This window comes from Halichoeres trimaculatus, unplaced genomic scaffold (assembly GCF_033239565.1).
Source record: "Halichoeres trimaculatus isolate MK-OKI-2021-1 unplaced genomic scaffold, fHalTri1.1 fHalTri1_scaffold_16, whole genome shotgun sequence".
In the NCBI taxonomy this organism is placed as follows: Eukaryota; Metazoa; Chordata; class Actinopteri; order Labriformes; family Labridae; genus Halichoeres; species Halichoeres trimaculatus.
Genome location: NW_027437194.1, coordinates 4014254 through 4041869, shown reverse-complemented (window position 1 = coordinate 4041869; position 27616 = coordinate 4014254). Strand labels below are relative to the sequence as shown.

At 37.8% G+C, this 27616-nt stretch overlaps 2 protein-coding genes across 2 annotated transcripts in view; one reads left to right on the top strand and one right to left on the bottom strand.

The window, feature by feature from the left end:
• il11ra (interleukin 11 receptor subunit alpha) overlaps positions 1 to 9644 on the top strand; it is a 67206-nt gene extending 57562 nt beyond the window's left edge. Inside the window, exons 8-12 of the mRNA XM_074690508.1 lie at positions 526 to 670; positions 904 to 999; positions 4212 to 4314; positions 4455 to 4534; positions 7427 to 9644. Of these exons, the coding sequence (XP_074546609.1) occupies positions 526 to 670; positions 904 to 999; positions 4212 to 4314; positions 4455 to 4533 (423 nt within the window). The 3' untranslated portion in view covers position 4534; positions 7427 to 9644. The remainder of the gene's footprint in view (positions 1 to 525; positions 671 to 903; positions 1000 to 4211; positions 4315 to 4454; positions 4535 to 7426) is intronic.
• Positions 9645 to 15237: 5593 nt separating this feature from the next.
• Positions 15238 to 23528, bottom strand: tmem267 (transmembrane protein 267). The gene is made up of 3 exons (XM_074691126.1): positions 23462 to 23528; positions 22092 to 22561; positions 15238 to 19491 (listed from the first exon to the last, which is right to left on the bottom strand). Exons 2-3 carry the CDS (start codon positions 22497 to 22499, stop codon positions 19156 to 19158), a joined length of 744 nt encoding a protein of 247 aa, XP_074547227.1. The 5' UTR covers positions 22500 to 22561; positions 23462 to 23528; the 3' UTR covers positions 15238 to 19155.
• Positions 23529 to 27616: the final 4088 nt, after the last annotated feature.

Here is a 27616-nt window from a genome sequence, read left to right as displayed (position 1 = left end):
AACAATCTGCCAATGGCGCAAGAAAAAATTACTAGAAAATTTGCCTAAACTAGAATAATGTCTTAAAACGAGTATTTTTTCTTTTGTTCCACTGGCAGATTTTTTTTGACTTTTTTAAGCAATTAAGACCTCATTTTTGTGTTTTAACAACTTAAAATGAGACTAAAAAGACATTTTCTACTGAAAATAAGACAAAAACACTTGATAGGATTTTAGTTTTTTTCAGTGTACGACAGTGTGTGAGACTCCGGGCCAGAAGGTGGCACTGCAGGCAAATTAAAACAAATCCTCCTCATACCGTCTTTAACAATATGGTGAAGTATTTATACCTATTTTGTACAGGTTTACCAGTATTTGATTAAAGCAACATATTATCCTTCAACAACCCTGTGGTTCAAAAGTTCAACTTGTCATATTTTGATTTCTCAAGCATTTAATTAACTACAGATGGTGAGGCACTGTCACAGTATCAGATGTATTTCAACACTCCTCTCTTATGCTCCTTTTTCTTTCCCCTTAAAACAGATTTACTCTGAAGAAAGTCCAATCACCATATTTGATGCTCTCGCCGGCCACCTCCATCATGTTCAAGTCCGAGCGCGGGACGAGGTGAACCCTGAGAGCCAGTGGAGTGAATGGACCCCTGTGTTGCTTGGCAAACCCTGGGAAGGTCAGAGAGAGCAGTCACTGGCAAATTTTGTGAAGTCTGTTCAATTTGTAAAGCATATTTGTAGATGTTAATCAAATACAGAACTAATATGAAACCTTGTGTCAGAGGTTGTTTCATACTGAGTAGATTTACCTGATAAACCACTTTATAACAAAGATCATGTGTTTGTGCAGGAATCTCACAAACTTGAAATTGTGCCTGAAATTTTTGCGTGTGCTTGTTTTTCTCTCCAGTCTACACCACCCCTGAACCTGATGATGAGGACAAATTTACAGAGTATACCATCTCCTCCATCACAAAACCTGACACCTGGACTGAGCGGTCACACAGTAAGACGTCCATGTTACTTCACATCATGACTGAACAGCTTGTCTTCTTGTAGTGCAGTTAAAAAGTGGTACAACCACTGTCATCTTAATGATTATTTTGAGCAAATCTGTCAGAACCAATGTGTTTGTAATCCCTATGCAAAACAACAAACACTCCTCTGTGGAAAAATACTTCATTACATTCTGACTTCTTTTGGTCCATCCATTACTGCATTGTTCACCAAAACACATTCGGTAAAATAATGGACGTTTTGAACTTCATTTGAAAAGTGGTTGTTTGTCTTTACTTTTGATTTTTATATGGACGCTGGAGCCTAACTGTCAGACATAAAAAGGACAGAAGAGCAGAAGAAAGATAATCAGGAGAGAGATAGAGCACGAGCTAAAGGCTAAAAGGGCTAAACTGTGCTAATGTTGGCTCCAACCCACAGTCAGCCGTTACTCTGCAGTGGTCTGTTCAAACTTGAGAGTCTATCAATAAATGAAGAGTGAGGTTACAGTAGATCGACATACGGACTAAACTACCGTACAGGCCAACTAATAAGCTCTGTTTTCACCAAGCAGTTCAGTTCAGTTCCTCTTGGCTCAGCACTCATTTTGTGGTGTTTCCATTGACTAATCCTGGGACAGATCCCCAAATAACTGACACCCCGTTTACACGACAACGTTTCATCTGAAAACACTAAAACGCAGTAAAAAAAAAAATCTGCGTTTACACGGAAACACTGATGGACTGAAAATGCTGTAGTAAGCATGCCAGGCCTGTAGATGGCGCTATAACTGTCTTGTGCAGAAGCCGCTGTTGGGAAATCTCCACGGAAGTAGAGTTGAGCCGGTCATCTGGTGTAATGGGGAGTACTAAGATAAAAAGTGGTGCAACAGATGCATATTTTGTATGAAGACAGTCAGCAGATTCAGCAGATTGAGCAGGACAAGCTCAACATTGTAGTTCACGACGATCGTAACAACTGTACTGTTGTCCTGTTGTATGTCGCGCCCGAAGCCGAGTGTGACGTCAGCGTTTCCACTGAAAATGCCGACTTATTGTTTACACAACAACGGTGTCGGGAGCGTTTCAGAAAAATCCCACTCTGGAGGCTGTTTTCAAAAGTTTGCGTTTTAGGTCGGCTGAAACGACATTTCCGTAAAACCGTTGTTGTGTAAACAGCTCCTGAGACGAGCCGTCCCACTTTTTGGGACCCTACCATAGGGGTGCCAGAGAAAACCGATCCAATCTCGGAAGGTGGAGCTACAACACTGCAGTCCGTTGATTGGTGGAAAGAATCCTCACTTAAGTGTGACGGCGGCTGCATTTCTCCTGGTGGCACACAGTCTTCTCTAAAACAAAGCTTGATTGTTCTTTGTTTCAAAGAGCTACATGCCAATCACAGAGAGGACGAAATGCTGCATGTCTTCCATCGTTGCTCTTTGTTTACTGTGTTGCGCTTTCTTCTTCGATGGATTCATTAGCGGGGTACACTATGGCTGTTTTCCAAACTGCATACTACACTAGCAGTACTTAATATTTTGGCTGAAATTCAGTTTGTAGTAGTCAGGATGCGAAAACTTGCAAAATCTGCAGTATGCCAAAAAATCCTTGGATGTCCTACTGATCCAGGAAAATTTCTCAGTATGCAATACTGTTTCCCACAATACACTGTGCTAATGCTGTTAGTGTATGCGAGAATTACTGGAATTAATCAGCATTATAATCACAACACAACACTAACGTTAGACGGTCTGTGAGATAGAAGTGAATTGATGTGAAGAAACACCCGTAAATCTTGCCACTTCCAGTCGTAAAAGAGGTGTTTACTTCTACAAATTCATTATATAGAAGTGCTTTTTACATTGGCTGTAAAAATAAAAATCCCTTTCAGATTTATTTTCAGTAAACAATATAACTTTTGGTGTAATATTAGAAATCAAGAATGATGATTCTGTTTGATATGATTAACAAAATAACCAAATGCCAAGATCTGCCAATAGCTTGTTTTGTGTATTTATATTAAAGGCAAAAAAAAAAAAAACAGCATCATCTGTAGCTCCACCCTCTGAAACCTGAAACCAGAGTAGTGTACTACAAAACAGACCCAACAGAGCAGACATACTGCATACTAGAAGCTACAAGCAAAAGCAGCAGGAACCAAACTGCTTTTTGGAAATGGGGCTTGAGCTTCATGTTACATTAGCCTTTGGATATGTCGTACGATAAGACCGATAGCACTACATTTCGCCTGCTACTGACGTATGGTACAAACTTACAATGTTTGCTTGTTGTCACGTTTCAAACAACAGCGCTACATAACTGCACTGATAAATACCTTACGCCGTCACGTTGTATCTGGTAAAAATTTGACTTAAACAAAGAGAATTTGATCCCAAAACAAACACATGCCTGGTTAAAAATCACGGTAGCAGTTCAACTAAAACAGATCCTCCTCACACTATCTTTTATAAACTGACACCTGTGATTATGTGCCTGGTTGTAAAAGTGAAAAATTAATAATCTTCTAAAAACACTGAAGATGACAGTACAAGACAAATCAAACCCTCCTTTCCACACACACACATGCAGAGCGCACACATGGAAATAATACACTTCTTTGGCATTAGAGATGAGGATTAAAGTTGTTTAGGCCGATGCTGTCAGATTTCTTTTAGATGGTCTGCTGTGCTCCAGATGTGTGTGTGTGTGTGTGTGTTTGTGTGTGTGTGTGTGTGCTGTTATTCACAGATGTGTTGAGAAATCATTTGAAACCGTTTTGATACAAAGCATTTCTACATTTTTCATTGATACTTTAAAGAATGTCAGTGTTAATGTGCGTGACTGCGTTTGTGCTTTTTTGGTTGAAAAAAAAAAAATCTTGTTTTTGTTTTTTCATTCGTTTGTGAAAGACCTCTTTAGTCGTCTTGGTATGATAATTACATGTTTGAGAGCTTTCGTGGCTGAAATAAAATGAAGTTCCCACCCGAGAGTTATTAAACAGAGAGCACATACATTTCTGCGCAGACACACACGAAGATGAATTCAGTTTGTGAAATATAAAACGAGTCTTTGTAATTTGTATTCCCAGTCTAAAGACGTGTGAAGTGTTATTTTGTTTGTCCTTGTCCGTTTTTTTAGCAAAGACTTGTTGGTTTTCATGTTTTGTTTTTGCTTTTGTTGACCACCCCTGCTGTCTTCTCTCTGTCTCCCTTTTCACATTCAGATCCTGAACTTAAGGATGAAGGTAATTTGGGTTTGGTGATTCTGCTGGTTTTGTTCTCCGTGGTCATCCTCACCACCATCCTTTCCCTCATCTTTGTCGTGTGGTAAGACAAACTCATGCACACACACGTTTCCCACATCCCCCGGCCGCAGCTGTGTGTAACGTCTCTCTTCGTCACTGCTTTTGTTTATGTTTCTCAGAATTGTTGGAGAGTTATTCATTGTTGTGCGTTTTTTTTTGCAGGGTGAGGCAAAGGCGGCGCGATCATGTGACCAAACAGGAACTTACCTCAATGGTCAAAATGAAGTCCATGCAGATCTAATGTGAGTTACACACAGATACAGTCATGGAAAAAATGATTAGACCACCTTGTTTTCTTCAATTTCCTTTTCATTTTAATGTCTGGAACAACTTAAGGTACAGTTGTATGATAACAACAAAAACAGCTGATAAGAGTTTATTGAAAGGGCTGGCTCGCCACTTCCCCTGGTTTTCTTGATTATAACCAAAATCACTGTGGCTCTTACATTAATAGCTGTGGCATTGTACTTTCAAACACAGAGCTTTCAGGCTGTCTGTGTTTTTATCTGTCTGTTTCTCCACCAGCTTCTGACACTGTTCTGCTATAAAATTCAAACAGATGTGCCATTTTTGGGTTTGTGGTTCTCCATCATGAGTTTAATGATGTTACACTGCAAAAAAATGAAATCTTATCAAGTGCTTTTGTCTTGTTTTAAGTAAAAATTGTCTTATTATACTGGATATGAGCCTCATTCAACTGACCAGTCCAGAAACATGTCTTGTTTCAATTTGTTAAAAGACAAAAATTAGGGCTGCAACAATCCATTATTTTAGTAATCGATTACTCTGCTGATTATTTTTCAATTTATCAATGAATAGGAGGGTAAAAAAAAGGATAAGAATGCATAATAGTAAGATTCGTAAAACCAAACGTGCTTTGTTATTTTAGTTGGTGAGTAGGAATGCACCAATATGAAAATTTTGGCGGATACCGATACCCGATATTAATATTGCTGTTATGGCCGAAAAGAAAAACAAACAAAAACAATCAGAGATGATGTGTCGAGGTAGTTTAGAGAGAAAGAGCGGCGCGATCTTGAGAAAAGACGACCACGGAGAGGATCAAAGGATGGAGCGCCTGAGATTAACGTGATCAAAAAAAGTAAGTAAAGTAAGTTTGAAGAAATAAGTTTGTCCATTTTTTGGATCAAAAACAGGAAGACAGACATAAAAGAAGAGGGTCCACTCTTCTTAGGAAGTTTTAGTGTTTACATCGTCAGAGAATACAAGATTATTTGGGTCTTGAAAGATCGTTCAAGATGCTCTGAAAATGGCCGGCAGTCATTGAGTTAATAGGCCGATATCATTCATTCATTCATCCATTTTCTATACCACTTGTCCTGTTCAGGGTTGCGGGTGGTTAGAGCCTATCCCAGCTGTCATTTGGCAAGAGGGGGGGTACACCCTGGACTGGCCACCAGTCAATCACAGAGCAGACAGACAACTATTCACGCACACACTCACACCTAGGGACAATTTCGAGAGACCATTTAACCTGGTTCGCATGTTTTTGGACTGGAGGAAGCCGGAGTACCTGGAGAGAGCCCATGCATGCATAGGGAGAACATGCAAACTCCACACAAAAAGGCCCACCGGTCAAGGTGGGGATTTGAAACAGTGACCTTCTTGCTACGAGGTTGCAGCGCTAACTGTTGCACCACCGTGCATCCCAAAGTGGACACTAACATGTTAAAAAAAAATGACCAACATGGGCTATCGGTATTGATACTGATATATCGTGCATCCCTACTGGTGACCATTGTTTGCTTAATGATATACACAAAGAAACAACAAATTTGAACATACTTTGAGCTAACAGATGCTGAATTAATAAAGTATAACAAATGACATGATTGAATTTTCACCTAAAGAATCAACAGTTTGGGCAAAATAACAGTAAAAATATTTAATTATGTCATCAAATGAAGAACTTAGTGGGCCAAAAAAGCAAATAGATAAAAATGTGTCCTCAATGTTTTCACCTGCAGGTCAAACAGTTCACCCCCTCTGCTCTACCACTATCTGTAGCAGCTAACGCTAATGCTAACGTTGGTTTAATGAACTCCTTGTGGTTTTTAAACGGGATGACGATTTAATAAAAAGACTAAACAAGTCCTAAAAGACATACCATGCATTTCATAATGTATTGGCTTCTCCACCACGCTGATCTGTTTACATTTGATGCATACAGCCCCAAAGCCCAGGTAACCTACACTCCAGTCCAGTAGGTGGCGGTAATCCACCTTCAGCTAGTTGCTAACCGCTAAAATAATCTGACAAAAAGGAAGAAGACGAACGAATTGAAGAAAAACTAATTCAGTAATGAGTCAGCACAGAGCAATGATAATGGAAAAACGTTGTTGACGCTTTTACTGATTGGTTTTTATCGATTTATCGTTGCAGCCCTGGTCTGAATTGCTTGTAACTGGTAAAAAAAAAAAGTCTGCCAATGGAACAAGAAAAATTTGCTTGAAACCAGAATAATGTCTTAATTGAAGTAACTTTTCTTTTAACACAGACAATAAAATGAACAGGAAATGAAAGAAAACAAAGGTGGTCTAGTATTCTTCTCCATTGTTCTATGTGATATTTTGCTATATGTGTCAGACTGTAGCTCTGCCATTCGTTCTTCTGCACATGTGCAGTTGATACCACACATGGTTGTTTGTGTTCTTTGTTCAGATTGTTTGGCGGATCGTTTTAGACCTCTGGATGGCGAACAGCCTCTTTGTTGGGGAGCTAATTGAAGTCCTAATTATGTGTCACTTACTTTAGATTTATAAGACGACCACAAAAACCCCAAAAGGGAGAAAAGCCAGCGAGAAGAAAAAGCTCTGCTTTAGTTTGAGCTGGAACAGTTCTGCTGTAAACAACAGTCAGACAACCCTTCAGATACACAGCCAAATCTGTGATTATGAGCTTTACACACACACACACACACACACACACACACACACACACACCAAAGTCACATGCAGATTATAACTCAGTAAGTACGCGAGCATATCTGTCATCGAGCTCTGGTTTTTAAATCAGTGCTTCCAAGGCAGCGCTTGATCCTGATGATGTTTGAATCTTTTTGACATTTTCCGACGCTCTCTCATTTTCCCTTCTTATGTTTTTCTTTTTTTTAGGTTAATTTGAACCAACTCTTCATCAGCCTGTTGTAGGGCTACTCCTTTAAGTCATTCTCTGAATCCACCGCTGTCGAGAACTGGCCGTCCGTATTTGACTACATTAACCAGAATGCATCAGTCTGAGTCCATCCAGTGTCCCTGGCAACAGGGAGGCACCTGTGAGTTGGGATTAGTCCAGAAAAGTTGACTGAAGGGTAAATGTTGCGAAACATCCCAAGGCATATTGAGAGGATACAGTGAACTACAATACCCATAATGCATCAGGCAACTCCTCAAACTGTACAAAGGGATGCTATGGATTGACTCTGCATCAGGAAATTTGTTCACATCAGATGCTGCTTCACTCGGACAGATTTCTCTTTGGAAAAAAGAGGAGTTTATTTTTTTTTAACCTTGGAACAACAAGGACGTACAGGAAGTACAGGAAGTGCAGCTGCCAAACAGGAGAACATTTTTTTCTTTGGTGAAAAGGGGAAGATTATTTCTTGAGACATCTTGTGACTTCTCCCGAACACACGTTCGTATAGTTTGAGATTCAGCGTAAGAAGACGTAACGTGTGTTACTGAACATCACCTGACTGACTGACTGACTCGATGCTGTGAAGGAAACATAACCTCTGCCAGTGTCTCTCTGTGCGTTCGATGCCAAAGCAGCAACCATGGGCATTATGACCTCAGCTGGCGAGCAGGAGGAAACCCGGGGATAACTTTGGAGTCGATTTGATTTATGTCAGCTTGGTTCTTGTTGCATGACGTGCTCGTTTTTTGTTTTGTCGTATCCTTAAATGTACCTCTGTGTTTCTCTTTATACCTCTTGGTATCCATCCACTCACTGATCTGTGAATCTTCATTCACGCATGAACTGAAAGACGAGAAGTGAAAGGAAAAAGGAGAACGGCCTTTCTCTAACCACCAGCATTATGATTCACATAGCTGCTTTAGGTCCTGGGAGGACTTTTGGATTGGTGATTGAAATTGAAAGTGACCACAAAAGCAGACAAGACCATCAGCATCAGCAATGATTTCCAAAATGTTGATTTTAACTCCTGCTACCACTTTAAAGGAGGATAGATAACAGCAGAAGACTGACTCAGAGTGGATAGAAAAATGAGAAAGTGGGAGCAGATTTTTTTGTCAGAGGATGAAACTTGTCTGTATACAGGACGAGATCATCAAAGTGATGAGATGTGAATTTTTGCCCACTGTAGGCACCAAAACTGGCACCAAAAGTTTCTCACAGCAGGAAAAAACACAATCACTGAAGCTCCAATTTTCTGTCTGGATAAGATCTGAAGTCAGTTATGAAAATAGAGTCAGCGAGAAACCTCAAAATGTTGCTTTGTTAAAGGACAAAAGTCAAACTTTTTCCTAATTTTCTTAAATTTCTAGTAAGAACTCATTTTTGAAAATAAGTATTTTCTACATGGAAAGAATTCATATTTACTTAGAAGTTGCCAAACCACCCAAATTATCAAATGTGATTTAAATATATCTATTTCCCATATTTATATATCGCACTTCTTTTCATACTTATACCTCAAATAAATGAGATGATGTGTTTTTGAAAAACATCGCTAAATTCATACACGAGGAAAATTGATGAGGAAATATCTCTGGCTCGTCATCTGCGACAGCTCCCAGTTATCAGCAATCGATAACATGATTTAGAGAAATAAAAGTTCACTTCCCCCGTCTTCACTTGCTATTGCTGTTAGTTTTTTGAGGGATTTTAGTCACAAACTAGTGTCAAAACTCCCCGAGAATTGCTGTTCTCGCAATCTGATTGAATTACAATTTTTGGGGTAAATTGTGATTCTTCGATATTTATGATTTTTGTGATTTTAAGTTTTGCTTTTTTAAAACCAGACCATGTTAAAAAGTTAAATGATGAAAATAATGTCTACAGACTTTATTCGGAGCCATATTTTTCCATTAAATGCACATTACGTGAGTCAGAGAGAAACATTTCGCCCTCTGCTGGAGAAAAGTGGTCACTTTTTTCCAATCAAGTTGATAAACAAAGACTGAAATGAGGAATTTGAATGTCAAACAAAAAATCACAATATATCATATTTAAATTTTTTCTCCCACCTCAATCATTTAAGCTCACGCTGCACGAGTCTGACTGGCAACACTTACAGTAGAGCAGGGGAGGAGGGGGATGAGTGGTGTAAGTGGGAGGTGGAGAGAGAAGAAACTGAAACTTAACTGTGTTCACAGATATAAGATGCTGTTGGAAAAAATATTTAGACCTCTAATTAATGAACACTTACTTATCAAGATTACATATAATTAGTTGTTTTTTCTCTAAAAATACTGTAAACACACCAATTCATTGTAAATTGAATTTGACTTATAGCCCATTTCTTTTCCTCTTCATGACACATTTTTTTAGCTGATGCGACTGATAGTCCGGAAAAATTGTAACTTTTTTAATGGATTTTCTTAAAAGGATGATAAACATATCAGTTCTAAAGAATTTCTAGTTTATGTTGATTGGTCAAGCTTTACAGGGTTAATTTGACGATTATATTTTTGTCACTTACAAATTATAACGATAATACTTATACAGTAGCAAAAACTTTATTTTAGTGTGTCTGACTGGAGACAAAGAAAATCAGCAATCTCACTTTAACAGAAAAATGAGTGGAGAAAAAAACATCATATTGGACAATGTCACAATATTCACTTTTAACCTTCAAAAATAGAAGTCTTCAATTTTCAGTATGAATTGGGTTTGAATCAGGAGGTGTCAGAAAAGTTACCACTAACTTTCACTTGTATCTGAGAAGCAGGAATAAAAAATAAAAAAATAACATTAAAAATCTAATCTTCCTGACATTATACAGAAAGCAATCACAAATAAAAAATGTTACTTATTGACTAGTGATCAAATTTAATTTAATATTATTCTTTACTATCAACTGTTTGGGAAACTCCTGTGTGATCTGACTGTCTAGCTGTATACAATATATATTTTACACTTTACATGGAGACAGATTCAGAAGGATAAAAAGTTGCTGGGCACTTATATATAATGGAAAATTAATCGATTAACACTAATTGTTAACAGTCAAACATTCAGTTATGGATTGTTATTCCCTTTAAATTTGGGTTGTGTATAAAAACAAGTTATTGACAAGAGCATCTCTCGCTCACTGCACTCATGTTCCATTAAAAACAGGGATATGATCATTACTAACAGATAAAAAGCCCCTAAATGCACACAAGTTTAATTCCCCTGGTTTAGTTTTGCTTTTTGCACCTGTACCTTCAAACCTTGGATCCTGGCTGACTCAGACAGAAACAACGTGTTTTGTGTGTGTTTGTGTTTCTTTCTTTAAAGGTAGGGTCTGCAGGAATTTTCGTTACTCCTTAGTAGACACAGCACTCATACTGGGGTCCTGAAGAACCCAGGGATCAAGGCAGACACAGACACTGACACTCATGTAAAGAGGCCCATAGGAGACAATTGATGGTTATTTTTCTTTAGGAAAATCCTGCAGACTCTACTTTTAAGCGGGTTGCCACTTAGATAAATTTTATTTCATTGATCCAAAGCTGTCTGTCGATTGATTTAATGAGCGGCTGATGTTTGCATCAGAAAAAAAAAAAACAAGGTGCATCTGAGTCACACTTTTGCCAGTTTGACGACTGTATTTTGTCTCTCGAGCTAGCTCCACATGTTATGCATGGATCCAGTTGAAGCTTTTATGTATATTATTGTATATCACACTTTCAGAAGATACATTTCATGTTTATAAAGTGATGTTTATATGTAGAGACAGAAAGTATATTCTTTGGGAGGGATTTTACAGACATGGATTTGTTAAATGATTGATTAGCAAGTAGCTGAATTTCCTGCAAAGGTAGTGTCAACTGCAAAAAACTGAAATCTTATCAAGTGTTTTTGTCTAATTTTCAGTAAAAAATGTCTTTTTAGACTCAATATGAGCCACATTCATCTGACCAGTCCAGAAAAATGTCTTTTTGAGAATTTTTTTTCTTTATCCATTGGCAGATTTTTACTTTTTACAAGCAATTCAGACCTCATTTTTGTCTTTAAAAGAAGACATTTTTCTGGGCTGATAAGTTGAATGTGGCTCGTACTTAAATAAGACAAAAACACTTGATAAGATTTTCATTTTTTGCAGTGTATGATCTGTAATGACAGAAAACATTTCAATGCAAAATTTCCTAGATTGACTGATGGGACGTGTCGGGATTAATCCATGTCTGAAGTATCTTCCTGTCGTTGTGTTTCTTTCTTACCCAGTTATATGAAGCTGTGTTACTGTACGAATACTGTATGAACATTGTGCTCACTGATTTCATCTTCACACACCTCTCCTCGCTTAATGCACTGCAAAAAACGGAAATCTTATCAAGCGTTTTTGTCTGATTTTTAGTAAAAATGTCTTGTTTTACTTTATATAAGCCACATTTACCTGACCAGTCCAGAAAAATGTCTTATTTCAAGTTATTTAAAGACAAAAATAAGGTCTGAGTTTTTTGTAACAAGGCGAAAAAACACAAGTAACTTGTTTCTTGTTCCAATGCTAATTATTTTTTTTAACTTGTGACGTTTTTTTTTTTTTTTTCATTTTTGTCTCAAAATAACTTGAAATAAGACATTTGTTTTGACTGGTCAGGTGAATGTGGCTCATATTAAGCCTGAAAAGACATTATCTACTAATAATAAGACAAAAACACTTGATAAGGTTTCAGTTTTTTCCAGTGTGCTGTCATTTCAGCTTCAGTTAAATTTCACAAAAATTGATAAAAAAGTAACCCCTTCCTGTTTCTAATCATATTTAACAGGAGTTAAAAACAATCTTGTTATTTCTTTCAAAGTCATCCCCTCAGTGTTTCTTCACTTCTTCTAATATCTAAACATGGACAAGCTAATTTGTATTAACAAGCTTTTAATGTTAGAGTTTTAATTACTTCAGTTAAGAAAGCAAACCTATTTTTTTAATTGAATAATGAACTAAGATCTTTAATGAACAGATACAAAGCAGTAGTTTTAAAATGTAGCAAACAGGAAGTTTCAAAGTGCTGCATTTATCATAAATGCTGGTTTACACTGTAAAAAATTGAAATCTAATCAAGTGTTTTTGTCTTATTTTCAGTAGAAAATGTCTTTTTAGACTTAATTTGGGCCACATTTGCCCAAAAAGTACAGAAAAATGTCTAATTTTAAGTCATGTAAAGACAAAAATGAGGCCTGAATTTCATGTAACAATTTGAAAAAAACCTACCAATGGAACAAGAGAAAAGTTACGTGTTTTAAGACATTATTCTAGTTTTTAGAATAAATTTTTTAGATGTTTTTCTTAATCCATTGGCAGATTGTTTTTGCTTCTTAAAAGCAATTCAGACCTCATTTGTGTCTTGAAATAACTTGAACAGGACACTTTTTATGGCCAAATCAGTTGGATGTGGCGCAATTCAAGTTTAACAACACTTTTTTTTTTTTTTTTTTTACCTAAAATAAGACAAAAACACTTGATAAAATTTCAGTTTTTTGCAGTGTATCAGGTAAGCTGTTTTTCTTATCCTGACTGCACATTAAAAAAAAAAAAATCTAAGATAAAGAAAGTTTTATAATAAATATATTTTTCAATATATTATCTACATTTTGCTCTGGCCACTTTTTGAATCTGGATTTTTTATTTTGTTGATCGGTGATCTCTTCTCTGTGGTTTTTCTGTCGCCACCTTGATATTTCACTTGTATTTTTTTTATTTGTGGACACTTCACTGGTTTCCTCAGTCCTCCAATGTTCCTCTGCAGTATGTGATAGCAGGTGGAGCCTGTCCGTTTCACTCAGGCCTCCATTCTCAGATGTACATGGTCTTTCTTTTGTTTTGGCTTTATATGTACCACAGATATTACCATAAGCTGTTTTTTTTTCTTTCTGTCCTTGTGTCTGTGAAATAAATACTATTTTATCACACCACTTGGCTCTTCTGTCTTTGTTTGTGAAACGAACCCACAGTTTGGTATTTTGGCTGTGACAGATACAGTGACTCAGATTAAACTGTTCACTCATAAAGAAAGTTTTAAATGTGAAACTGCGACAGCTTCAGGAGTTTTAAATCAAAGCAGGCTTTAAGCTCCAAGGTCATGCTCAGTCTCCTTCTGATAGCAACATGTTGATTTGTGGGATTAAAAAAAAAACTTTGCTGGAATCACCCTGCTCTACATTTTTTTAGGTATTACTCTGCACTCCAGTCATTTGGATGTGGTTGAGTGGAATGCAGTCATAACAATTAAGTAAAGGGTGTGACCGTCAGTTGATCGTCTGCTTTTATTCAAGACCATTGCTTCATTTCTGTTCTGCTTCGTAGTAGGATATTCCAAATAAAGAGCAGCAGAATGATTTGGACAGATGTACTAAGCTTTAGTGCTCTTTATCTCCAAAACGCCAGAATTTTAACCCTCTATGGTACACATAGTGATGCCAGTTCGAAAAAATGTTTTGTGGTTTTTTTTGTCTTAAAATTACAGTGGCATATTGCATCCTGACTTTTACGACATCACTATCTGATAAAAACGAGAAATTAGTTTTTTTTTTAATTTTCTTGTTTTGATGTGATACTTTCTCATAAAAACAAACAGAAAGTAAAGGAATTCCTGAAAATCTTCAATTGCCATCTCGATAAAGAAACATGTAACATGTAACATAAACGCGACTGAGCCTTATGGGTAATCCTGTTTCTGCGAGATAGTATCTCATGAAAACAAAATATTACAAGATAAATAAATAAATTGTTTTTATGCAATAGTTAGGTAGGTCTCAAAAACAGGAGGAGTTTTATTATTTATTTATTTTTATTTATGTATGTATGTATTTATTTATTTATTTATTTATTCTTTTTTTTTTTTTTTTTTTTTTTTGGGGGGGGGGGGGGGGGTGCAATACGCTATACTATAAAATAGATTAAATAAACACAATCTAAGGACCCCCCCCCCCCCCCCCCCCCCCCAAAAAAAAAAAAAAAAAAAAAAAAGTAAATAAATAAATAAATCATGAAAAAGAGTCATTTGTTAATATTTTAACACATTAAAAAAACAAATAAATAAAAACTTGATACTTACAAAACACTTGATGGCTTCAACAGTTTACAATGAAGGCCATTAAAACTTATTAAAAAAAAAAAAGAAAAAAAAGAAAACATTTTTAACAAGAATTCTCGTTGCCTTCATCACAACTTACATCATTCTCACTAACATCAGCAGAAAGTGCTGGTTCTACTTCCTGTTTCCTTCCATAGAGTGATGTTGCACTTATTCTGGAAATGAAGAAAAAAAATTGCAAATAAAGTTCATTTAGCTTTTAGAGATTTAACTCTGCCTGTCTATTAATATTAACATATTTTTTTCTAGACTGAGAAAGACACGTTTAAAAAGTTATTGGACAGTTTTGATGAGACGATTGGCAGTCTTAAAACTCCTTAAGGTTGTTTTTCTTTTTTCGAAGTATTTCATGATAACTGGGATGTATTGTGTGAGTGTAAAAGGCTCAAATTGAGTATGTTGCTCTCCAAGTGACAGCGATTGTGGTTCAAGTTGCATAAATTTCACATGAGAGGCGTAACCCAACAGAAATGTCAGACACAGCAGTATCTGTGTATGGTTTGCTAACGGTAAACAGCCACAGCTGGTCAGACCAGAGCAAGCCAGGCTGAAACTGCAAAACGAACACAGTAATTAATATCAGTAAACGGCTGTTTGGGTCTGAAATGTTCCCTCAGCAGCAGGAAGAAAAGGTGAACACACCTGTGCAGATCTGGTACAGAGGATATGTTTTATTCAGATAAAAAGAACACTACGATAAAACTATCATCTTACAGTTTATAGTTTCTTACATTTCAAATCATAACGTCTTTAAAAAAATCTCAAAAGTTAAAATAATATAAAATTAAAATGTGCAAAATGGAACAAAACATTGCATGAATGAAGGTCACATTGTAAAGAGAAGCAGCAGTAAAAGAGATTAACGTCTAACGTCGTTAAAGATGTTGATTCCAGTGCATCAGGTGTTCTGTGGGTGTTCGACAGTTTCCCTCTTTAAGCCGTCACCCGAAGGCTCCTGAAGACAAAACCTTTTTCATATTTCAAATAATTAAACCACATAAAGACATGATGTAGTGCAACAAAAGCAGAACAAAAAAATCAAACGACTTTAAATACACACTCATTAAGAGTCCTTACAGCTCACTGCTGCCACCTAGTGGACGAGAAACAGCGAAACAGCCGTCCCTTCTCCCTCTAAATCCTGTCGAGTACATTCAAAACGCACATCACAAGAAAATAAATGCACTATCCACTATAACAGCGTTTTATAACACTATTCATGTATCATCAAAAATAGAGTAAACAATACAGCTGATGTGTTTATTCCATCTACATCTACGTCCATCTACATCCTGACGTTTCCTCCTCAATGTTCTCTGTTTTATATCATGATTAATAAATAAAAGACAAGAAATAATGTTGGTCAAGTTGATGTTTAGCAGATAAACTGACTGTATTAGTCATTTACAGTGGGCTAACTGACTGCAGGAGCCATTTACAGCAATTTAATTACATTTTATATTTATCCTATACACCAGTAACAACACACCATCAGGAATTAAAACAAATTCACCATCCAGCATCTTTAAACTTCCCTTACCCTCCTTATGTTTGGTTTATAAGACAGAAGTCACTGAGGATGCTGTCAGCCTTTTCAGATCCTCTTCTTCTGTACGTGTAAATAACACTTACAGTTTTTAAACTTCCTGTTCAGAACAGTAAAAATAAAAGCCAGCAATCTGAAGTGTACAGCGTGTTCAGCACAGCGACTCTCAAACATCTCACTTTCCAAAAAAAAGGACGCACACAGTACGAGATGATTTCACAAGTACAACGAACAGGAAGTCCCACTGCCCACGGCGGCATGAAAACAAGGTTTTGCTTCAGTTAATGTCGCCCCTGTTTTTGATTTAGTCTACATCGACTGTGAAAGACTGGCTTCTGGTAAAAAGTCTTTGTTCAGTGTGAAACTAAGGCTCATTGAAGCAGCTAAAAAAAAGAGTCTGCTGAAGCGGCTGAGGAGGTGGAAACAGCAGCAGCGTAACGATCTGTTTACATTTTTCTAGCGTTCACTTATGGATCTGTTGCTGGGATGTGGCAGTGGTTTAAAATCAAAGAGAGGACATGTTTTCTCTAACTGTGTGTGAGGAGAAACATCTGATACTGCAGGAAGAGATTTGTCTCAAAATTATTTATGTGTGTGTTTTTAAGACCCAAAAAGTGAAAGTGCATTTGTGGATGTATTTTGACACATACATCACGCAGCTTTGAAGAGATTCACACGTACAAGTTGAGCACGAAATATTTTCAAAAATAAATGCGTGTGCCGGTTGACCCAAAAATGCATTTTTAACAATTTACAAGCAGAATTGAAGATCGTTGTTTGGTATTAAAAGTTATTAGTTGTGATGTTTTGCTTTATGGCTATTTCTATCCCTTGTTTCCATATTGATGAAACAGAGTTGGGCTTTTGTCTTCAAGACTGTTCAGTGTGCAGGGTTCCTGTGGGTCCTTAAAAAGTTTTAAAAGGCATTGAATTCATGAATCTAAATGTCTTAAATTAATCTTTAAAAGTTTTTAAAACATGACAACACGATAGTAGGATGTAAATAGTCCCTAATCTCAAAATAAATGCAAACATTTTTTAAAGTAATTTACCGAGGGACTCTCGTGGTAACATCACACAATCCCGATTGTGGAACCAACAAACATTGATGTGGGACTCCATTAGCTGTCCCTAACCCTTTGTAATTGATGTGGTGTTTTTCCCATTTGTGTTTACTGTGAAGTTGATCTTAAATTTAATTGAAAAAGTCTGAAAAAGTCTTGAATTTAACTTGCCTTAAGCTGTAGGAGCCCCAACGCTAGTAGATACATCCTGCTAGGTGGTTCATGGGCAATGTTTGAGATAAATCATTGGTGAGGATAGCATCCTGCTATGCTAGGAATAAGATACTGGGGTTTAATGCTAATTGTTGTGATCAAGGTAGGGATGGGTAACGACAGAATTCTGTCTGTAGTACCAAGTACAGATTCACATAAAATCAAAAGCTACCATGTTTAGGTACCTAAACTAGGGATAGACCATTTATTGGCCTGGCCGATTATCAGGGCTGATATTTGGCATTTTGAAGCATATCAGCATCCGCCTTTTTTTAAATCCTACGGCCGATAAGAAACAAATTTGAAACAGAATTGTTGCAGCTCTGATGCAGCTGCTCCGCTCCTCCATCCCCAGCACTGTCCCACACACAGTACCATCTGATTGGTTACAAGCAGAGCCATTGCTTGAGTAACAGCCAATCAGCATTGCAGTTATTACATTTATTGCAGCTGCATTGAAATTTTGATAAACTTTATTTACTGTAGAAAACTTTAGCTATCTATTTTTTTGTTTTCTATTAACTTTATAAAACATGCTGCAAAGCCTGGGAGCTGTTTAATAAACATATGCTTGAAGGCATCAAATGCATTTAAGGGTTGGAGTTTGTACTATTCAAAATTTTGACACCAATGTTTGCACTTTGCCTGCAAATTATTATCAGCTTCAAATATCAGATATTGGCCTCCTTGACTACAGATAATCGGTATCGGCCCTGAAAAATCCATATTGGTCTATCTCTAACCTAAACACATCCTCGTGATTGTGAGGGACTGCAAGAGTAGGTGATTTACTGGACATGAACACAGCATTGCAAGGTTATATATTGAGAAATAAATACGTGAAATTGAAAAACTTTGAGATTTCATTATTAGAATAATATTCATTACCACATAGACACAAAAAAGTACCAAAAACTGGTCCTGTTGAGTACATACCAATTGCCAGGTACCAGGCATTGGTACCGTATTGTTTCATCGCTGGAGCAATGTAATGGAGGAAGCCGCTACAGAGTAATACTCATTTGTAATTTGCAACATTAACATTAATCTTGCACGCTTTGTTTCCTGGGAATTTTAGCAGTTACGTGTGTAAAATTTTAACTGTTATCTAACTCGAGAGGTCTGTATTTTAACTTGTCTTGTGCTTGTATTGTTGTTTTGTTTTGGTTACTGGTGACGGTGTATCTTGTTTTGTCTCGTCCTGTAGCTCTTACGTTGTGTACATGAGTCGACTCTGCTCAAAGAAAGGAAATAAAGATCTTGAAAAGACGCCTGTTGAGAGTAAAAACCACGGCCTTAGCTGGGGACGCTGCACTGAGAGTGGGGAAAAAAAGCACAGATGAGGATATGCTGGTGCCGTGCAGCCTCTTGACCTTTGGTTGACTTTCCTCAAGTGATGCTGGGATGAGATGGAAAGTGATCGTTCGACATGACGGAGCTTTAAAAAAGGACGACCTTTAAACCACTCCAAGCAGCTCTTCAGAAACTGCCAGGGAGTCTGATACGTTGATATACCAGAGATTAGTCCAGGTTTGGCACTCACGTTCACTTGCTCTTCTTTACAATGTTTTTATACAGATACCTTCAGAAATGGAAACTCAGGTGATGTATATTTGAGTTTTCCGCTTCCTTATCGTTGTCCCGTCCTTGTCTCTTCAGTAGTTTCAAGTATTAAAAACGGTTTAAACGACACGTTTGTGTTCCCGTACATTAATCCACCTCACATCAGCATCAGGTGTTTGCTGGTCAGTCACGGACACCTACACATCAATGGCGACCCCGTGTTTGGTCGAGATCACATCTCTGGTTCCCGTCAGATACATCAGCACCGAGCACAGGTGAGGCAGCGTTGCAGTGGTGCTCACGTACAGCCAATAAGGGAGCGGCGCCGTGTTGCCGAACGGGCACACCCACAGGCCGTGGCGGACTGCGTCCCGGACGTGATGCGTTGCCATGGAAATGAAGAGCATCCACGGCAAAGAGCACCAAGCGTCTTTGAGGCGCCCGATCCACATGAGGAAGCGGAGGGAGAGGCAGAGGACGGGGATGAGGGAGGAGCAGTGGAGAGGAGGACGCTGGGGGAGCGAGACCGCCGCCTGGAAGGAGACAGGGCAGAAATAATAACGTCACGTTTCTGTTGAAGGTTCTTATCACAGCAGCTTTAATCAAAAAACCTCAAGTTCCCAGTAAAAAAAAAGTCTTTTCAGGAGGAAGTCACTTTATGCTGCAGCTGAAGAGGTGAAAGGAACCTTTGGGAAATTGATTTTAAAGCTTTGAAAGGTTCCTCCTTGCCACATAAAACAGATATCATAGACTGGCATCTCTTATCACTGGAGTTAAAGTTTAATCCACCAAATTTCAAAGGATGATGTTTGAGCAGTGTAGGTTTCCCTCTGTGTCAGAGTTTCTAAATCTTTTTTCAGCTCAGTATTAACAGTACACTATGCTTTTTCTTCCAGGTAATACAGATAAAATCTGCTCGAGCAAAAATTCCTTTTTGAAATAAAGCTCATGTTTTTCATAGTCATCAAACCAAGAGAGTCTGTGTTAATCAATCACAAGGTTTAGGGCAGAAATTACCCCTACAGCAGTGTTTTTGTTCAGCAGAAGCCCAGAGCGCTCGCACCACACACCCCCTCCCTGCTCCTCTGCAGGTTTCCTCTGCACTCAGACGGGGCCATATTTCACTTGACCAAAAACACAAATAAACGGACTCCCACCGAGAAAATCTGATATCGGTCTGCATTCACGCTTTATTTACAGAATTTTCAGCGCGTTACTTTCACACAAAAACACCGCTAAATAAGGCTCTAGTTCTCATCATGTCGTAAAAAGGCGCTACCGACCCACAGCTGGCTACGAGGCGCTTAGTGTATCGGTCCGCGCTCGCTGCGTGCCAGATATAAACAAACGCAGGTAGTCTGCCAGGACGAAGAGACACGATGAGAACTAGAGCCTTATCTAGCGGTGTTTTTGTGTGAAAGTAACGCGCTGAAAATTCTCTAAATAAAGCGTGAATGCAGACTGATATCAGATTTTTTCGGTGGGAGTCTGTTTATTTGTGTTTTTGGTCAAGTAAAAAATTGGTCCCGTCTGAGTGCAGAGGAAACCGGCAGAGGAGCAGGGAGGGGGTGTTTGGTGTGAGCGCTCTGGGCTTCTGCTGCACAAAAACACTGCTGTAGGGGTAATTTCTGCCCTAAACCTTGTGATAGGACCCAACTTGTTCCATCCCAGAGTACCACTTTAAGAGTAAATCTCTTTGGTCATAGGGGTGAGTATAGGCGCAACCTAATGATACAATAATACCACTATATCACAATATTGTGATAAATTGCGATATTCTACAGTTAACTATTTGATCAAAAACAACTTTTCTATTTTATTGTGTTTGAAATAAAGAAAGACAGATGCAGTTTCATACAGAGACTTGAAAACATAAAGTGTGTCAAGTTTGTCACTTCAACTACGGTGACATTAAACTAATATTGCAAAATAAATATTGAGTGAAAGACGTGGTCAGTTGGTGAAACTGATAGATGTCACTTGGTGTAACCAATGATACTCATAAAAAACCTGATATTGCACAAAACATGACTATGATTATTATTTTATCAGTCTACTACACTGTAAAAAATTAAACTTATAATGACTTTAATCAAACTGACCCAAGAAAAAAAAACATTGGTGTTTACGGCATCAAAACCCACATCATCAAGTTAAGGGTTAAATATTTTGACTATACTTTGAAATCATGGTTCTTATACAGTTTACAAAACACAGCAGAGTAGCTCCTCGGCGCCATCTACTGCAGTGGAGGTGAGGAAGACGTACTGTACTTCCAACTCTGAATTTTTTTTCATTTATATTTTTTATATATATATTTTTTTCATTTATTTAGGCACTGCCGCCCTGTTGGCTATGGCTCCCTGTTGCAGCAGCTCTCTCGTCTTTGTCCGTTTCTTGAAATTTTTCCATCTCTTTTTCATCATCTTTGCATTGGGAGGGGCTCATTACTTTGTTTGGCTCATTTGTTGGTCATGGACACCAAACTTTCTGTGTCTTCCGTGATATTTTCACTACTTTTGCTCCTGTGTTTGTCTGGAGATCCTACATGTAACCATGGATGCATTGTTTACATGAGAAATCAGCTGTTAGCAGCCTGTAGCATGCCAATGCTAATTGGTGCAAGGCCTGATGTTTCCCCACAAGGTGAGGAATTTTGTCTGTATTAAGTGGACATAGAACTTTTAATGCCCTTGATGTCACTTATATTCATAATAATAACAATATTGTTGTGAAAAAAATGATATGTTAATGGTTTTAGAGAAAGATCTATATTTGGCACACAGAGGAAGATGAGGAGCTAAGACATCCCAGTCAAAATTTTTTAGTGAGTCTGATCAGACATCCTAAATATTTGATGGTATTCATCTTTCTTTGTATGAATTTTTGCATTTTTAACCTTTTCTTATGCTCAGTTTCAATCTCTGCAAGACTTTTGCAGGAACACAAATCTGACATCACAGAAAGTGATTGACAGCAGAGAGGAGCAGGCTTCACTTCTTCAAAGGTTACAAACAATATGTTCAACACTTTCCTGTTGAGTTTTTGTTTTTTTATTTGTATTTCCAGGATGGCAGTATAATCTGTTTTTAAAAAATATGAGAGGGACCCTTGGTCAGGGTGCAGGTCTTACCTTGAGTGATAAGGATCCAGCCATGTAGAAATGGTCCAGGTCTATCATTGATGCCAGGAGACCAGCCAGTAACACCTCATACAGATCGCTCTTTTTCCTCAGTCCAATAACAACCGCCCATGACCACAGTCCAATCAGCCCGTGCGTGGCGTTGTCCAAAGCTGCACGCAGCCACAGGTGGTGCTGAATCACCGACAGTTGGAGGGTGTGGTCTGCCACCACGCAGAACATCCCCAGTCCCGCTGAGGCCAGCAAAGAGGCAGAACTGAACGTCTGAAGCAGGGCCTGAGCTTTCTCCGTCTCCACAGCCAGGCTGAGAGGAACCGGAGCCCCTTCCCGCCCGTGGCCCACCCCCAACAAGGGCGAGGAAGAGGGGGACGAATCCAGCTTGGAGTAGAATCCTTGCATGTTTATTTAACAGGTGGCTGCGGGGGCCGGTTGGCACTGAAGGTCAGCAGGAGCTGGGTAGACTGGAGGAGAGAAGGAGACAAGAGGGTTAGGCTTTTTTTTAATTCTTCATTTACATTCTTTTATATTCTTTATTTTAATTTTCCTTAATCATTGACTCTGACAGAGCCGTGCCCAAGAATTCAAAATAAAGGTCTGTTCTCAAACCAAAACCATTTATAAAACAATGAATAAATGAAGATTTCTTCACAAAACTACTGTCTACTCCATTATCCAAATCACTTCACCCTGCTTCATCCTTATAATGAGCATTTCTGGGAGAAGAAGGAAACCAAACAGCCTGAAACAGCCTGAGAGAGCATTGTGTACTCTCCAGCTCCTCCCCATCTGAACTGTGTGTTCACTGAGGAGACACCACGGAGACTTCAGAGCCCGAGGGGGGCACAAAAATAGGTCTGTCTCTCCATCATGCAGCTCGGTGTAATGTAGGGCAGTCTGAACTAGCTGTCTGTCGAGATACAGGTCACGGTAACCAGCTGATGTAACAGCAGTTGAAAAGAAAACGTAACGCTTCATGTGTGAAATATTAATAAGCTACAGTTATTTTAAGCACCTGCAGGATGCAGGAGCCGGGCTCCACCACGGGCTCCCCGCGGTTCATAACACCAATACACACCCGACATTCAATAAGAAAGGCAAATAAATAACTTTATCTCATAAAACTGTGTCAATATTATAAAAAAAATGTCAGCTAGCCGGGAACAAAGTGGCTAACAGTGACAGTGAAAGATGCTGCTTTGTGTAGGCGGACGGCAGCTCCCGCAGACCGCTCTGCTCCAGCTCTTACCGGGAAACAACACAACATGACACCCAGCCGGTGAATAAAACCTGGAACCCAGCTCCATATCAGTGTTTACACATCAATAAGTTAATATTTAATCAATGAGAAGGATCTTACTCACCCCATTGCCTTCCACTGCTCACCGTACGCTAGGTTTGCTACTTCTTCGGTTGTAGATTCAGGTAGCGTGTACCACCGTCAAACGCACTGTGCTGCCACCCTGAGGACATGAGTGGAACTGCACGCTGTCACCAACAGATAATCCTTTCATTCTTGTTTCATTCGTCCCAGGAAAATGAAAAACGTATTTTTATTTAACTATTACAACCACAGAAGAATGAATGAAACTTTATCTTTTCAAATTACATTGCAATGTCAGGTTCATTTGGATCAATTGTTCAGCCCTATCATAGAAACATCTGCTGTATAATATCAATCATAGGTATAAATCAGCTGATGTATTGGCATAATTGAGTTTGCAAAGTTTGCTTGATGTCAGTTTTTTTTCCCCAAACAATTCAAATTGTGCTTCATAGCCACTGATAGAAACATTACCTTTGCACTTTGTATCCTGAAAGAAGTTGTCAAGAACCAATAAAAGTAGTTTTTAAAAAGATTAGAATATCAGATCACCATGTATTTACTTCCTAAAAAAAAATTGCAGTTTGGCAAGAGTCACATCTTTACTGCAGTGGGTAATGGTGCTCATGGGAAACAGAGTCTTTATCAAAAATAATAATAATAATAAAGTAAAATAAAATAAAATTTTAAAAAAGCAATTCTGTGGTCTTTTGTATACAACCTAAAATATATATATTAAAAAAAATAAAATAAAATAAAACGAAATAAAATAAAATAAAAAACTTAAAAAAGCTTAACAAAGCTGGGTAAACATTTCAGTGATCATCCAGATGAAAAAAGCTCTTTCTTTTCTGCTTTTGAACTTTATATTCATATAAAAAACATATATTTTTATATGAATTTAACCTTAACAAGAAAAGGAATGATAATATTTAAAGCATGCATTACGCTATTATGACCACCAGAGGGCAGCATTTATCCTTCTGTCTATTTCCTCAGTTGTTTATTTTTAATTTCAAGTCAAAGTGTTTTCACCTGATCCATTCAGGCTTCTGCTGTTGAATTTTGTGATGCACGATTATAACTGACTTTTTTCTGAAGGTCCTCTTTTGTCTTAAATTCATGTTCACTTTCCAGAAAAAGAAAACAAACAGCTAGAAACAACAAATCCACTCTGAAATTCTGTAGATCAAGTCTTTCAAAATAACCATAGGTTATGTGACTCTTAGAGGGAGGACGAGGTTGACTGTTTTTTCAGGCTCAAAAAAACATGAAATAAATTAATAAGAGTTTGGGGTCAGGCATTTTATTAAATATCTTCTACCCGTATAAATGTTAAACTCCAGTCTACTGTTAAAGACTTTATATATAGGCCAAATGATAAGGCCAAATTCATAAAAAGCATGCAATGATTACAAAGAGATCAGGTTTTATTGGTTCAGCACCACAGACAGTGGTGTACAAAGGGATGTGTCTCTCTGCCCTCTAGTGGCTTATCGCTGTTGTTATTTTCCAATGAAATTTTTAAAATAGTTTAAAATTAAAATTTAATTTGGTATATTTGAAAATTTCACAGTTCTCCTCTGCATAGAAATGATGGATTCATTGGATACGTGGTTAATTTCGGTATACTCATTCTGTTACAGTAAAGCCACTTTAACACATGAAGCTTAAAAAAAATCCAATATTGGTGTTTTGATATGTAATTCCTGTTTAATCCAGCCTACTTCTACAACTCGGTGAGTTTAAATCCCTTTTTTTTCACTCAGAATAAAATCAGAGCCGAGCACAAAATAACAAGAAAATAAGTCGTCACATGAAAACAATCTTTGTTGTATCAAGATAACATAAAAAGTTGTTTTCATAAGAAAATAATGTTTCTTGTTCTAAGATAACAACATACAAATGACACGAGAATACAATCTTTTTTATGTTGAGATAATGAGATGATAAACCGTTATCACAAGAAAACAATCTTTGCTATATCTTAAAAATGAGATAAGTCGTTATCATGAGAAACATAATCTTTTTTTATCGAGATAATGAGATGATAAGCTGTTATCATTACAAAACAAACTTTAACAAACAAGATAACAAGATAATAAGTCATGATCACAAGAAAAGTTTCTTTGTTATGTCAGGATAATGAAAAAGGAATCATATGAGAAAACAATCTCTGTTATATCGAGATAACCAGATAAGCTGTTATTATGAGGAAACAATCTTTGTTGTATGAGGATAACCAGATAAGTTATCACAAAAAAAACAATCTTTATGTCAAGAAAATAAAATTAAATTCCTCATCATAAGAAAACAATCCTTGTTATACCAAAAAACAATTTAAAATAAATGTCAAAAATAGATTTGTTTTCATACATTTCTGGATTCTCAGAGAACTCCAGTTTTCTGGCTCAGACTTTGGAATAAAATCATGAATCAGTCTTAAACTCCTCACTCCTGTTCAAAACGGTGAAACAGAGGAAAACCTCTGGAAAAACAAAGAGTCAGAGTTAAAGCACTTCATGATGCCTGCTGGTTTGCTCACTTCAACAACAGGTGGACTAATAAATTTGTTAAGCACTGTATGTTCCCAAGTGCAGACGTGAAAGAAAATGAGACATTGGATCACGATTGGATCACGGTGTCTGGAGCGGCTTTTTATGGCGATGAGGTCTATCAGTGGAGGAAATATAAACTGCAATCTGGAGTTCGCAGAACAAACCGTGACAGCTTCTGCATATCAACATTTCCTGCACAGATGGAACTTGCATTCGGAGATAAGCCTGGCGTATTTACATTTGCAGTTTATTTCATGGGCCTGTGGCACACAAACAAGTCGGATGCCATGAAATTTTAATACCATCACATCAGTATGATGCCAGAAATGAAAACAGCGATCTTTGACCTCAACTGTTTAAGAAAACAGCAGTAGCTAATCTGCAGTGTGGCAATTCAGACCTCATTTTTGTCTTGAAAAAACTTGAAACAAGACATTTTTCTGGACTGGTCAGGTGAATGTGGCTCATATTGGGTCTAAAATACATTTTTACTGAAAATAAGACAAAAACACGCCATAAGTTGCCAGGAAAGCAGAGGAAACATTATGTGAGCAGAGACGCGGGTGAAGGTTTAAAGAGGCAGGGTGAGCAGTCAAGACAGAAGCAAGAGGCAAAGAGAGATCGTGTCACTCATCCAGTTATCAGGGAAAGGTCAAACTAGTCATTAGAGCAGAGCAGGGCTGCTGGAACTGACAGGCTCCGAATGGACACACACACACACACACCCGCACACACAAATACACAACACATGCACAAGAATAGAAACATACACAGATCCCCTTGAGGTTTATGAGACACAAATCCTGGTTGCAGCAAAAAGGAGAATGGCTCAACATACCAGCTTTTTATTATTATTATTATTATTATTATTATTATTATTATTATTATTATTATTATTATTATTATTATTATTATTATTTTAGGTGAAGAGAGTGCTGCTTTTCAGCTGTCAGCCCAATATAGAATAGAAAATATGTTATCCTCGAGGGGAAATTCAGGAGTCACAGCAGCAATCAAGAAAACAAAAGTAAGACAGTGTATAGAAAGTGCAAAAAGCTCCATAAGCAAATCGATGCTGACAGCTTGTCCATCATTGTCCAGTCAGCCAGTCTCCACCTCCACAGGGTCCAGGACTGAGCTTCTTCAGCAGTCTGTGTCTGTGAATAGCATGATGCTACTCTGCCCTCTGGTATTCCCTGGGTTAGCACAGCTAGCTCGTCCATCTTATTGGAGATAGATCTTACGTTCCCAATAACGATGGATGGAAGGACAGGTCGATGTCGTCACTTCTTAGCTCACACCTGAGAACCAGCACGTCATCCTCACCTCCTTCACCTCACCTTGTGGGAAACATCCGGCCTTGCACCAGCTAGCATCTTTGTCGGTATTAGTCTGAGGAGTACACTTAAAGCTTAAAAGTGTGAAAACCCATCACATATTGTGACTCTGATGAGAAACGTTTCCAGTTTGAGTGTTTTAATCTTTGATAAGTGATAAGTTGTTTGGTTAGCACGGCTAACTTGTCCATCTTCCTTGAGATAGATCTTACGTTCCCAATAATGATGGATAGAAGGACAGGTTGATGTCATCACTTCTTAGTTCACACCTGAGAACCAGCACGTCGTCCTCACCTCCTT

What these genes read in the sequence shown, in the direction of transcription:
- tmem267 (XM_074691126.1), bottom strand. Translation starts at nt 22,499, where the DNA reads ATGCAAGGATTCTACTCCAAGCTGGATTCGTCCCCCTCTTCCTCGCCC. An exon ending in CTGGATCCTTATCACTCAAG is followed by an intron (nt 19,492 to 22,091) that starts GTAAGACCTGCA and finishes GTCTCCTTCCAG; the next exon opens with GCGGCGGTCTCGCTCCCCCA.